At 42.2% G+C, this 14,409-nt stretch overlaps 1 protein-coding gene across 1 annotated transcript in view; it reads right to left on the reverse strand.

Annotated features, from left to right (window-relative positions):
* The window catches only part of T265_14752 (hypothetical protein), a gene marked incomplete at both ends in the record, with an annotated part of 18,390 nt that overhangs the window by 1,045 nt on the left and 2,936 nt on the right, over positions 1–14,409 (reverse strand). Inside the window, 3 exons of the mRNA XM_009175063.1 lie at positions 2,582–2,659; positions 4,790–4,873; positions 11,773–11,853. Of these exons, the coding sequence (XP_009173327.1) occupies positions 2,582–2,659; positions 4,790–4,873; positions 11,773–11,853 (243 nt within the window). The remainder of the gene's footprint in view (positions 1–2,581; positions 2,660–4,789; positions 4,874–11,772; positions 11,854–14,409) is intronic.

The raw sequence follows: 14,409 nt of genomic DNA on the forward strand, positions 1-14,409 counted from the left end.
TTTTTTAGCCGTGGATAGTTTTCCTACCGTGGAATATATCACGCACGCGGAACCATCTGTGGGAAATTCCGACAAGGGAATATTTCCTCTCACAGCCAGTTACTGCATTTGGATCGGTGTAGTGGACTATTGGACCTACACATTCGTGAGTCCCCATTTGACTACTCATTCCTTTCCTATTGTGATTTTGTGATTTTGTATTGTTTACTTTGCTTCTTAATTTATCCGAACACGCTGATAAGGTCCTAGTCCGCTATACATGCTTTATGCTATTCAGGTAAGAACTGAAAGGTGAAAAAATCTGTTTTTTTACCATACAACTACACTACTACTGCTTAGCTGGACGAGAATAAGGGAGTTGGTAGAGTTTCGCAGATCTCTTTGATATCACAAGATATTCAGAGGTCTTGGTGGAAGCTAGAACAGGCATCCTATCAGTTTTGTTTGAAGTTGGTTGTGAGTTGCATGCATTCATTGGGACCTGTTTTCCTGTTTAAGTTCTTATTAGTGACAGAATTGACTGCAGACAACCCCCATATGTCAGCCTTAAAAAAACTGACCAGTTCCGGCTAAAGATGATCCCGGCGGTATCTGCCTTTTGCTGTATCGTACGTACAATAGTAGACCATAAACGATACACATTGCATCGTAGCTAGCTAAACGTGAATTTCGGAATGGTATTCGGGCTGCCATGTGACTTTTTATGGGCCCGGTGAGCTTTTGTCCTGGTCCACTTATCTGACCGGCAGTTGGTTCATCAAAGGCCAATCTAACGTGGACCAATTCAACATAAAATAATTTATTGCCAGACAAAACCATCAAGAGTGGGTTGGGGCTGTGGTTTCTCGGAAAGTGTGCCAGTGTTCCAGAAAATCTCTAGAAACTTGTGATGCATCCCTTAAATTCTTTTGAAGATGGCCAAAAGTGTGAGTCGATTGTGTTCTCTTGTTCATCTTTAAGTTGCTCATGACCATTTATGGATTCCCCAGAAGTTTGTTATCGTCCAAACGCATTTGGGTCTAAGAAGCAAAAATGCTTTTTGAGGTTCTGTTTCTGTCAAACATCCAGGCAGGGACATAGTTTGGCGTTTCTGTGGTACGATATCAGCGGTTCGTGTGTTCACTTCTTGTTGGATAGTATGTCTGACAAATCGAATGGTGATAGAGTGGTCCGGTGATTAATCTTTCCGCCACAAAACAAACTGGAATGAACTACCCTCCACGGCCGTCAACAGCTCCTATAGATTGTCCCAGAATCCAACTACATCGTAAATTCGCTCCCTTCTACTTGCCAGCAGTCAAAATTTGTCATCCACTGTTGAAGCAACTTCCAACTTTACGGTTTTTCTGTTTCGTATTTGGGTTCAGCGAGTCACCATTCTCCTGGTAACGTTATCATAGTGATATGAAATAGAGAGTAAACGAAAAAACTGGTTGAATCATGTTTTGATAGCAAAACAGCTATTTGGTTCAAGATGATTAGCATCGTTCAACTTATTCTGGTGCTAAGCTTCTCGTGCGGTATTTTGTCGCAGTATGTGAATACTATGTGAACAAATCGCCCGGACGAAACCGGCGGTCGATTTGAAAGCGCTTGTAAGGAATCGAATCCTGGTCTTCAAAATCACAGTGCACCAAATTGTCCACACAACCAGCCGAGTAAGCAAGTTGAAAAAAACTAACGATTTATTTGTTGAACTGGCTTACACGGAAAACAATAGAGTCACTCGTGCAGTACAATTGAATTCCCATTTTTGAGGCTCTTTGGCCTTATACATAGTGCAAAGGTTACTTGAACCCCCTGTTCCCAAAATAGCACGTACACTGAGGATCACTGTGACTGCCAGTTTATTGATGTTCACGGGAATCAAATCCAGATGGGCGAAACGGTCTTTTCTGCTCAACTCTCTGAACCCATCTTTGAAAACATCTGCGTCTAAATATCACAGAATGGGTCCCTAACATGTTCTAGTATTTAACAGAACAAACCTAAATAAAATGTGACATTCACTTGACTTTCCAACCAACCCTGAAATGCTTTGTGTCCAAGCAAAACAAACAAAGTAGCCATACTCATGTGGCCTAGAAGCTTGCCCTCTCGGAGGATATGATTCGCAAAAGGCACATGGAAATTTCCGGCATGAGAGTTCGTGGATTGTTTCCACTTTCCTCAGTCAGCTGGTGTACTTACAGCTACAAACATCAAAGTAATTTATCTCAGGAAACTTTGCAAGAAGGATGAGTGTCGGACATTCTCGAGGTACAGTCAACAGGCCTCACTATTTGGAAACTTCTCAGCCGGGCTGGTAGATTAAAACTTGATCCTGGAGAATGCAGGACAGAGCCGCTGGATGGGTAGAAATGGTTGTATTCTGCGAAAAGTGAAAGAATCAGTGAATATCTTTTGAAGCCGCAAGTTTAGTTCAGTTGTTCGCACTCCATTGGTATTTTTCATGAATGGTCCAACTACGAGGACATTTCAAAATCCAAATTTTTCTACCCTATACTGATCGAGGGGGACCACTGTACGATTAACAAACACAGCATCAAAATATGTCATGAAGAACAGGGGGCTGACTCACTGTATCCAAGCCCAAGAGATGCGACATGGATTGATCCTAGTGGATGTTTCTTACGCCTCGAAGGACTCCTAAAGGGAGCTGTCAACAGAGCGGCAAACGAAGACAAGAAATCAGGTTTCTTCGGAAAGACAGAACAAGTAAAACGATGAGTATATACTGTAAGCAGCTCCTGGTGTTGAAACACTTATTCATCCCATAATATTTATTGATAGCTTATGCTCATTGAAGTTAGGCAGATTATAATTTTACCATAGTCTCCAGTCACTTTGTGTCAATGCGGATGATATCTAAACATCAGATATTTACGAGATGTTTCTAGTGAAGTGCTGCGACATGGAGTTTTCCAGAACTGCAGTTGTGGTCTGTCTGTAGGGAAACAACTGTTCAAATTTAAGACGTATCCCGTGAAGCCGCGGTTGCTAATTTATGGTATTAATGTACGTGGCTCAGTATATATACCTCCTGTGTGTGATGAATTTATGTCACAGATAACCACTTTCGTGCTTGGCGGTCAGAGAAAGATATCGATCCACAGTTGACTCTATTATGGCTACTCACAACCGAAGAGTCAAATCGAGTCCTGTGAACCAAACGACCGCCACTTTGACTGCAACAATGAGCACAAATTTCAGACAGTTTTCTTTTCCTTACTGAGCCGTTACACACGTTTTCCACTCTCATCATCAAATAAATGGTAAAATTGTATTACTCTATTTTTATGAATCTTCCTTAGTATTTACTACTCGGGTCTAACTAATGTCAAGTCGTCCATTCAGCATGTACTACCTTGGCTTACGATGTGGAAGCCAATCAGCTGGCAAGAACCAGCATACCATGACATAATTTCCGCTACCCTAAAGCAGAAGAACCATTTGACTGAGAGCAAAGAATCGAGTGCATGAAGAGTGCCTCAAACTTGCGAGTGGCAGGATCTTCATCCACCGGTGCTCGACTATTGTTGATGAGAACGCGGGTGGCTGAGTAAGTTGTCTGTGAATTGGACGAAGAAACAATCGCTCCTTAACCGAAGCAGATTTCTTTTACCATGAGAACAATCTTCTGGTGAGAATGCAGTAAGGAAGGAGAAGATGGATGTGTGCTCCTTTACTAATCTCGCCACTGGCAAGGATCAGCGCACTAATTTAGCAGAAGAAACAAGTGCACTGGGGAAAATGTAGCTGTCTCACAATATCCATTCCAATCATCGTCAAATAAAGGAGGTTTTCATAGTCTCCTATTTGACTTTTGAAAGAAACTTGAAGATTTCTGCCAGTAATAACACGACAACAGGAAGCAGGAAGAAGTTTCAAAATGATCGCTAATTCACTCTTGGGGATGTCAGGTTGGCTAGTAATCCGACTACATGGTTGATCTTCGAAGATGTAGCCTTATAACTTTCAAAGTCAAGTGGTTCGGGAATGGTGTAATCTACTGACGCTACTAGAAGGCTTAGCATAAATCATACTGTAATAAAACATGAAAAACAGGGAAGACTCATAAGCAGCTGGAATGTATGCAGAATTATCTGTCTGGTTCATACAACAAGAGAAACCTGGAAACTTATTTCGTCGCGCATCACAGGCGGTCACTCTGCATCAAAGACGCCCTAGTATAGCGAATGTTTGTTAAAGGGAAAAGACATCATTTATTCGGAAATATCCCACTGATAGGCAGTGTAACTTGAATTAAATAGAAAGACTGGCTGTTGAGAAGAATCTTAGCAGCTCTAGCAGCGTAGAGAGTTGTTGGTTTGTCCACTGAGCTGGGCAATTTGATTGCATACGCTTCACCAACAATCGAGATGACATCATCAGTGTGTTGTTAGGACGCGTAGTAGAGTGTAGTGATGAGTCATTGGTTGTCTCGACCACCGACCCACCCGACAATAAACTTTTAATTAAAATAGCGCACCTGTGAATTAGTTACCGTTAATAAATGTGCAAGTTAAATTTGCTTTTCTAGGTGGTGGCCCATTTCGATCTAAAATCTGAGATTTTGTCAGAAGTTTTTTTGAGTGTATTCACACGTTTTCATCACAATGAAATTCTACTTCGAAGGACGAGTTCCTCGATAAGGGAAACGGTATGGTCTGACTTTTTCCTTCGCAGTAAAAGGGCTCTGATTACAAGTTTAATGAAAAACATCATCAAAAGGTTTCCTCTTTTCTGTTAGGGGATGACAGTCATATACAAAATGGCGCTTACTTACAGCGACCGATCCGGCCATATCTGAATAGGGGATAGTGTGTTGACTGTGTGGACTGTGTATCTATCCTTGGAACGTTCCGAGGTGCTGTCGAAAATACAATAAAAATGTGGGAGGAAATCAGTAAGATTAATAATTTTGGTCTTGAAATGTTAAGTTGGGTTGTTACGTCACCTCACGGCGTATCCTGTCACAGAGACCATGATGTGGATTCTACCTGTTGGCATAATTAGGCCGAGTTCGCATCGTTGTGACGAAACAGGTAGATTCCGCCCCAAACATCTTATAACCGTTCATGTTTCCAGCGTACAAATGATGGCTTCTCAAATCTAGGCTGATTATTAGGTTGGTAACGAGGTTTAACCCTCGTTTTCGGCAAAAGGCTAGTCCAGTTGTATGGCCTTCTGCTAACCAACGGTTAAGAGTAGTCAGACCGGAATCCGAGAATTTGATTTTGAAGTGCTCTTGTACGCATCAAAGGATGGTTCATCCAGAAGTGGAGACATCCGAGAAGCTACCTAACCGGTTCTCATCATTTTCATTGAAATATTGAGAGCTTCTAGCAATAAATCCCCATGAACCGAAGGCTGTTTTAAGGAATCTATAGATTCCTTCCCATGGAACAGCGGTTTATCAAAGCAGAACTGCGAGATTACATTCACAGGGATGATCACGCAAACAGTTATTTTCTGAAAGCAAATGGGTTAAGACTGGAGCAAGAGATACATCCACTAACGTCTATCATGTCAACATAATCTTTACCTAAACAGCACCCTCTCGTGGCCTCAGCAACACTATCAACATCATGGACAACATTTCACCAGCAATGCATACTGGTGCCCAAATGATGCAAGAAAATAAGGAAATAAAGCCTTAGGAAGGGGTGCAAGAAGTCCCATATCCTTAACAAGACAAAAAAGAATAAGTCGCCTTCACTTTTGGACAACATTAATATAAATGCACCAAAATAAGTTGATATTAGTGGAAATGACCCAGTGCCATTTGAGAACTTTACTCGATATAAGCCTAGCACATAGTGGCATGCCAACTGTAACTAGGCAATCCGGTTAGGAACCGACAGCGTGTGCACCACTGGACTGGGTTACGCGCAGTTCTTTCAGGGTTTTCAGTCATTTACAAGCAGGATCACGTGAATCCCAGCCATAAAGACACAAAGATCCCACAGCGTCTACAGCGATCATAGCCAATTTTATTTCAAGTCGCCAGGTGATGGCCTATTTGCCGACAGCCTGTCGCCAGGTAACTGAAAACAACGCGTTCTTTGATAGATGTTGACTGGAAATGCGACGCCCATGCCACAACACCATAGCCTGCGCAACTCTATTTGCTGCTCTAATGATTTTGAGTCTTTTTCAAGTCCCCGCTTACTGGCTATTTATTTGGGTAGAGCCAACTCTTGCTAGGTTACGTAGATCTTCTTATAGGAGGGTCCAAAGTTCTCAGCCATAAATTAAGACTGATCCTACAGGTGCTTTGTGTAGTCATTTTGTTAGCTTCAGGGCAATTCGTTTTTTGACGCCATGGGTGATATGGCTGGCCAATGTTGCTGGCGTCTTGATTATGTGAACATCCGCCCCCGTTTTTGTATGGTTACTTCCCCAGCAGCTGCCAGAAATGTAAACTGACCAACGAACGTTTTCCTCATTCTGAAGATTCAGAAGGACATAGTTCAGGGCAATTCGTTTTTGACGCCATGGGTGATATGGCTGGCCAATGTTGCTGGCGTCTTGATTATGTGAACATCCGCCCCCGTTTTTGTATGGTTACTTCCCCAGCAGCTGCCAGAAATGTAAACTGACCAACGAACGTTTTCCTCATTCTGAAGATTCAGAAGGACACAAAATGATCGAAAATCACGAAGAGGGACCAGGCACTTTTAGGATGAATAACGCATGTGGAAACATGAGAAACCTCTGATATCCTGTTGGAGTGATTTTTGTGGATAAATCAAGAGTAATCGTCAAAACAATGCCACTGAGCAATCCAAGCTCACTGACCTTTATTCAGAAATGATTTCGGTACCCGTATGTCCGGTCCTTTGGAGTGCACACTTCAAGATGGCATTCACGACGAAGTTAAGCAAAGACAAGCAACAGAACAACCCGATAGACTCAATTAGTTATGAAGGATATTTCAGATAATCTATGAGACACAAACCGATCGGAATTATGAGAATAGAGCGTGTGAGGATCGTTGCCAAACAACAAGGGCATTGCACATTGCTCGGTCGCATTTCAAAGAGCCAATCTGTCCACAAATTGGAAAGCTTCTTCAAAGTCTGGGGAAAACGCGATATCATGAATATAGATACGACCAGTGCTTGGCCCTCACTCTCTGGAACACGTTCGTTTTCTTAAATAAGTAGGAAAAACCTGTTCAATGTGACACAAACGTACAGCCTCACCTCACGTCGATGTAACTCATCTTGCCAAGCAGCCCGATGTCACTTCAAGACACGAACTTCAAAAGCCAACGGAGGATGGGTCAAACCCATAAACAGCGACTAAAAATGAGCGGGTCGAATGGTAAACACAGGCGCAATGATGCGCGACCAAATAAACTGTTGCTGAAAATATTCGGCCCAGCTTCCGCGCACTCCTGACCGCACTGATCTACTCAGTACCTCGAAATTTCTGGTTGCATCCGTTCTTTCTTACTGACGTCTAATCGATCATGCCCTTAGACAGAATTCACATTAAGGAGTGACAATGACAGTTCTGGTCTATGTTCACAATCAAGAATACCGAAGGTAGTTTTGGGCTTCACGTATAATTGTGGTCAAATCACTACAGTTTCGGTCAATGTTTCCGAGAAGGCCATCTTCATACTAAACTTTGGTATGTTCCTTTGGTTTGCGGCCCACAGTTTTTAGGATTGATTGGGAAGCCCGTTTCTCGGACTGGTCAGCGTGACCGAACGAGAACATGGTCTGATTCAGCCTGAACATTCCAGAACCATCGGCAGTCGAGCCTTTGAGTGCGTAATTAGTGGCTGATGTGGATTTTATTAGTTGATTTCAAAACTGCTCAGCACCGTCTAGACGAAATGGGGGCACCCAGTGAGTATGAACCCAGTGCTACTTAGAAACAGCTGTTGATCAATACAATGTTTCTGAATACGGTCACCATTATCGGTGCCTTTTGCGTTCAAAATAAATATTACACCAATGTTTGGCTCTGACAAGCTGAGGGGCATTGAAAGCTTCTACTGTAATGACTATAACTTAACTTCTTACCGTGGACAGTATGGTAACAAGTTTTCGATAGAAGGTATTTTTTGATGAATCAGCACTTCATATAGTTGTGTTCAGTAGTTCGACCAGTGTGTTTCTATACTAGCGGAAACTTGAACACCACACAATCTGCGTTTACAGATATCCAGTCAATTATTCAAGCATCGGTCGGAATGCAGAGCGCTACAAAAGAACCGGCATAACACATTATCAGTTAGGTTGTCTCCGGTGGCGTCTGGGTAGAGGGATTACCTTGCGCTCAGCTACGATACGCGCACCTTGTATTCGGAGCTGTAGTCGAGGAGCTTGCTGGTTGACCTACCAATGGTGTGTGTTCAAAGTTGTTCAAAAACAGCGGTAGCAGTCGCGAGCCCGCAGATTTGTGTGGTGGTTTTTGGTTAGCCAATACCCTAGGCCTGACTGACGTACCTGCTGCTCGGGTCTACGGAGGAGAAATTATCACGTTGAAAAAAGATGGGAACCACCAGCCACAGTAGCAAGGTGAAATGCATTTTTATTTATGGGCAATGAAAGTCATCGTCGAAACACAGAAATGGTCTTATTCAAATAGTTCGGCCGACTTACGAAATGATTCAAACGATTCGTGTCCCATATTTGAAATGCGAAGACGGTCGGTCTAGTCCAGCCTTAGTTTAAACTTGTCCATTTGACCCAGGAGGAAGTAAAGCATTTATGATGCCGCGAATACGTAAGCAGTGAATAAGCGAAAACAAACACCTTGGTTTTCCCGCAGTTCAATGGAATAAGCTACTTTTTGGCATAGGATAACTGGGTTTAAAGACAAACGCTGCAGTTTTACTACTATTTACATTCACAAGTAACGGGAGTCCCATACTCAAGAGTAAAAACTGAAACACAAGTCCGTGTGTTTCTAGGATGCTAAAACGGGAGTTTACTGTTTAGGAACCAGCGACTTCGATCTACCGAAAGGGACTTTTCTTGGTTATCGCAACTGTCACCACACAAACGATATCAAACAAGGACCGGGACTCAGTCCGAAGCGGTGGCTGTTTACCAGAAGTTTGAAGCCCGTTGTCGGGACAACAAAACACACGGGTAACCGGTAGACAACTACACCCAAATAACTGTCGTATTTCATAGACGATAAGTGCCTGTACTAGTAACTGTCGGTTAACAACAAGCTAAAAACGATACGAACCAAGGCGATGCATATCAGCCAGTAGGTTGGGACATTCACAAAACCTTGTAACAGTGCGTATCATAAAAATGAAGTGATATGACCACACGCCACTGGCGGAAAAGGTTGGCGCACAACAGGTTACTAATTTTGGTTTGTGTTGTATAGTCAATATTCATTGAATAAAAAGCGGTACCTGTCCATTTGAATTAGATTTTATTGCAAACTGGTTTATTACGGTGCAAAATGATGGCCAGATTCAGGAATGGCTGTTTCAAAACAGCAAGACCGCTGGCTTCTTATAGGTGTTTGGAGTTGAGCGGATTATAATTCCTCTTCTGATCACCACGCAGCTACGTTTATGTTGGATAGAGGAACAGAACAGTCAGAACCCGGTACTTATCACCTGCCTACTGATGCTTATTGAAACGGGCTTAAGCAGGTCCATTCTGAGTTCGTGTTGTACACTACTAGAAACGCACTTTATGGGTTCCATACAAGGACGAAATTCAGCGTTTTATGTAACAGACCTCAGTGGTACATGAAACTTATGGAATATGAAGAGCAAAGAAAATTAGTCTTCTGAAATCGGGACAATATTAATTTCGCTCGACAACAGAGAATTTACGTATATCAGATCACCACTTGAATAGGCAGTCGTTTATTTTACCACTGTCTTTTAAAGACAAAATTATAAACTGGAAACATCACAAATGAGAGACGCAGCTGGGTTCCAGGTGAGTCTCTCTAAAACCAAATTAGTTTGCAAATGAGTGTATTTCGCTATTTGGGTTCAAGTAGATCATGAGGTTGACAGAATCTCGGAGACTACGCCTACCTGATGAGCCCCAAGAAGGGCGAAACCGGTAGTGGGCTGTCGACAAATTTTTAGCAACCTTATGAGTAATGAATTACAAAATTATAAACTATTCATCGATTTCTACTTATTAGTAGTATGTAGGAGGAATATAACTGGCGGAAAATTGCAAAGAGCAGGAAATAAGTTGTTTTCACTAACCCAGTACACACTGATTTCGTATATTTATTCAAACAAATTTGTCTCAATTTCAGCTTAACAGGTTTTCATTCTTGTAGTTGACCTATAAGTCTCAATGACAGTAAAATCAAGCAACTGGTGGTTAGCAAGTGCTTCGAACTAAGACCTGTTCGTGTCGTGACATTTCGATCCGACGATCGGATTCCGAATGAACTTATTCGACTCAAGCATATTGGGAACTTGCAACCATGACCATTCTTCCAACATACAGAGTATTCTCCCTGGCTCAAAAAGTTCATTAAAGCGGTAACAAGAAGCACTTCTGCAAAAGTTTACCAGTTAATGACGTTTTCCACAGTGACTACTTGGCGGCTAGGAGCCTCGAAAAACGAATAATCTTTCTAATGGCAGGAAAATGATTTGTCAAGCGCACTGGCAAAGCTTAATTTTTGCCTTCATGCGTGAGGATTCGCGTGATTTGTTTGACATTTGGCCCGTAAATCTATGCCAGTGGTCCATGTCATTGATAATAGGATACTGCTTTTCGACGGTCGATCAGCCAACTAGCCAATTAGGAATTACCTCCTGTATGGTTATATGGACTTTTCGACGGAGAGAGCTACAGTGAAAAAAAACTAATGTCGCGACACGTCATACCTATGAAGGTTTTCTTCATTTGGCCGATTCCTATTTGGCAAGTACGATGAAACAATGGTTCATCTCGTTTCTAAATCACGGTCCCGTCTTAGTTCATTTACGTTAAAAGGACTAGACGCCGGACTTTTGAAATTTTAATGAACAAACGACTCAAACTGCATTGCTGCACTGGTTCGACCATCTCTCAAACCTTTCAATACAGGCCAGCAACAAATTCATTCAGCATTGTCTCGTACACTTTTTTCAGTACGATCTCGCTGTTTTGGAGAGACCACTTGAAATCTCCTGCTAATGGTGGGATCTTCCTGGCTTAGGAGACCAGGACTATATACCTTACAACCCCTCCGTCACAGGGTATTTTGTCAAACCTGACCAAAATGGATCCCCCCGAGAGGTGTGACTTCTATGGTGGATTGTCATGCACTGTTGCTCTTTAGTGAACTCAGCGGTTGCCGCCATAAAATCCACGTTTATTGTTTTAATCTTAGGGCAGAAGAAATGAATGGAAAGTTTAAAGTTAAAACACAGGTATGATGTTATAATCCGATGTTTCATTTGCCATCGATTTCTACAATCAGTTGAAATTTACACGTTCCACATTAAACACCACATTGCTCAGTCTGTTTAAACTATCCTAGCCGAGTTTGGACCGGGCCTTCTAGGCTTTGTCAACAGCAGAAATGTGAATGGGGAAGCGAAAGGGGACTTACTGGGTTCTTAAGGTTTATGAAGAGAATCAGGCGAGATCAGTCAGAATTAGTCACATGTGAAGGGTGGTCACTATAAATGGATTTCAGTTTAGTTAAAAACTAGTAGGGTCTGATTGTGGTTGCTCTAAGTCAGCCACGGTACTTTACCCCTTTGGTGGGCGATGTGCGGTTTTTTTTACAAAAATATTGTTTACGAAAATGTTAACCCACCTGCAGTAGGCACATTGGGGTCACGCCGGAGAGTCTGTATGCGGCCAGCTCCTGCTGTCGATGTTTCTTGTGTGACTTGGGCTAGAAATAATGAAGGATAGTAGGCCCACGTCTGAGAGTAATTCACCAAAATCTTTCACAAAAACTGCAGCAAAATTACCTTACCCTTAAGTGCTATCTTGAAAAGGTTGATTTTACGAATGCAAAAGCATCATGTTTTTTGTAGGGGACTACATTGTGGGGATACCCTGACATTAACAAGAGGATTCAGTCTGTGGAATAATCGGTATGTTTGAGATCGCATGAACTGCCCCACATTGTGGTATCGGTATGTAACATCAAATGTCGACCTACTTTCCACCATGCTGATGGCTATTATAACGATGCACGATGTAGTCTGAACCGTGGTAAGATTGTATATTTAGGATTTACATTGGTTACAACAATATTCACTCAATGCTTGTTGTCATGGACCATTGGCTGGAAGATGCATTACAATGGCCTTTACGGACACTAGGTTATGCGACTTTTACGATTCAAACATTGCGAATAATTCGTCACCATCAATTTTTGAGGTTCTGATCTGACGCCGCTAATTTACCGCATATCGAACCATCATACGATATTTTTGTCTCTCCGTCAGTCCGTCGCAGACAAGTGCCTGGTGATTTCATCTGTTGGCTAATCCCAACAATGAAACACCATATATTCACAAAATATAAAAATTATATGCAAGTTACGAGTGATAATGAAGGTATGTACGGGAAAAGACGCAAGCAGGGACTAACTGGGAGGGCCAAGCTCCCGCTTATCAGACTTTCCTCTACTGGCTGAACTACCGAGGACGGCGATGGATCTCAGTCGCGAGTATTCATGGGAACTTCACAGTTTATTCATCATGTCTCTCCTCAGTGGAATAAACGTTTATATCTGCCAGTGTCATTAGTGAGACCCTAATGTGACTATCACAGTGGATTGTACTTTACTATTGTCTCGGTAGCAAAAATGATCAGGGCAAGTTGCCAGGTAGGAAAAATTTGTAGGCCTCAAAGTATAGATGAATAATCCTGATAGAACGTGGGAATAATGTATGAAGCGATATCTGGTGAGCCGGAGATCCGCTGTTCGATTTCGTCTTCGGGCCTATTTTTCTGGTTACGCTACTTGTATCTCTCATTTTAATACACGTCAAAGCCCTCTTTACTCTATAACACAAAAAGTGACACTTTCATTCTCAAGTGGTAGAACCTATTGATACCAAGGCCTATATGATAAATCCTCCGTTGTTTCTGCCATGGTGTAATGCGTTAGAATGTATTTCTAAAGTTTGGTACGCCCCTCGAGTTTGATATATTGGAGAGATGCCCTGTCAACATATTGTAGTTGTCTTTGCTCTTGATTGGTATTCCATAGCTCCTTGCAGAATCTCAGCAAATGAGCCTCCGCAAGGAAGCCCGTAATATGAATGCTCTTTTGGAAATTTTACATATGGACCCGGCTCACTTTTCACAGCGACAGATTTTATGTGCACCTCTTTACCAACAGTTTTGATGGATGGAAAAGATCAAGTTAAACATAAATCCGATTCAGTTGGGTATGACCTGAAAGTCAAAGCAAGCCTTCAGAGAAGAGGTTAAGTTAAGCACAATGCCAGAAATAGCCTCGATTATCCTTCGCATGTGCGAATGCCCTCTGGTGAATGGTGGTAACTGGGTGGGCTGCAAGCATCCATTGATGAGTAATTTGGATGACATAGCGATCCACACACAAATTTCTTTTTCGACCCAGTTTGTACTTAACTGGGTTTGATCAGCACAAGGAGGACAATTGCATCCCCATCGGTGGTAAACGTGAGGTTGGAAGCAAGGGATAAAATGATGTGAGTTGAGAAGACCGTAGGTGTGACCCTGAGGTTTACTATACTTAATGCACGGAGTAGCGCTCGAAGGTGAACTGTTTGAAATGTATAAATCGCGCATTGTGATATTGATTTATTTATTAGATCAACATGGTGCCAACTAGCTCCCCATTTTCAGCCCGTACAGAGCTTGGAATAGGAGAGACCAGTAGCAAACAACCGTGCAATTTGGTTTCATGTAGAACATAAGGTTGACGAAAACTCAGGGACTTCGCCTACCTGATGAACCCCTAGAGGGTGAAAACGGTCATGGGCTGCCAAAGAATTTTCAGCAACCTTATGAGTAGTGTTTTACGTGTAAATAATCAACGGCTACAATGAACAACCGGTCAACCCTAACTGCATGTTTCAGTAGTGCCTTTTTCAGACTCCTCAGTGTTATCAGAAAGCTGTTGAGCACCAACCACAACTCTGACGGCACGAGATATCCACACATACACTTAAATTCTAAGGAACTTAGTTGGATTATACTGCTGTTGTACCAGACTAATTTGATCAATGTGTCAAACTTCCCATTCTAATCAGTGTCAACCTGAGAATCAAAGTTTAGGACTCCAAAATGCTTCTATCCAGGCAACTGTCTCCAGCTAGCAAGAATGATGACATAAACGAGGCTTTTTTCGGCTTCCATTGTTGTTGCTTGTGAACTGGAGCACCATACCTTGCTTAGTAGCGTGGTATATATATATATATATCGCTGTTAATTGCGCCTTATGCTT

This window comes from Opisthorchis viverrini, assembly GCF_000715545.1.
Source record: "Opisthorchis viverrini unplaced genomic scaffold opera_v5_252, whole genome shotgun sequence".
Taxonomy (NCBI): Eukaryota; Metazoa; Platyhelminthes; class Trematoda; order Opisthorchiida; family Opisthorchiidae; genus Opisthorchis; species Opisthorchis viverrini.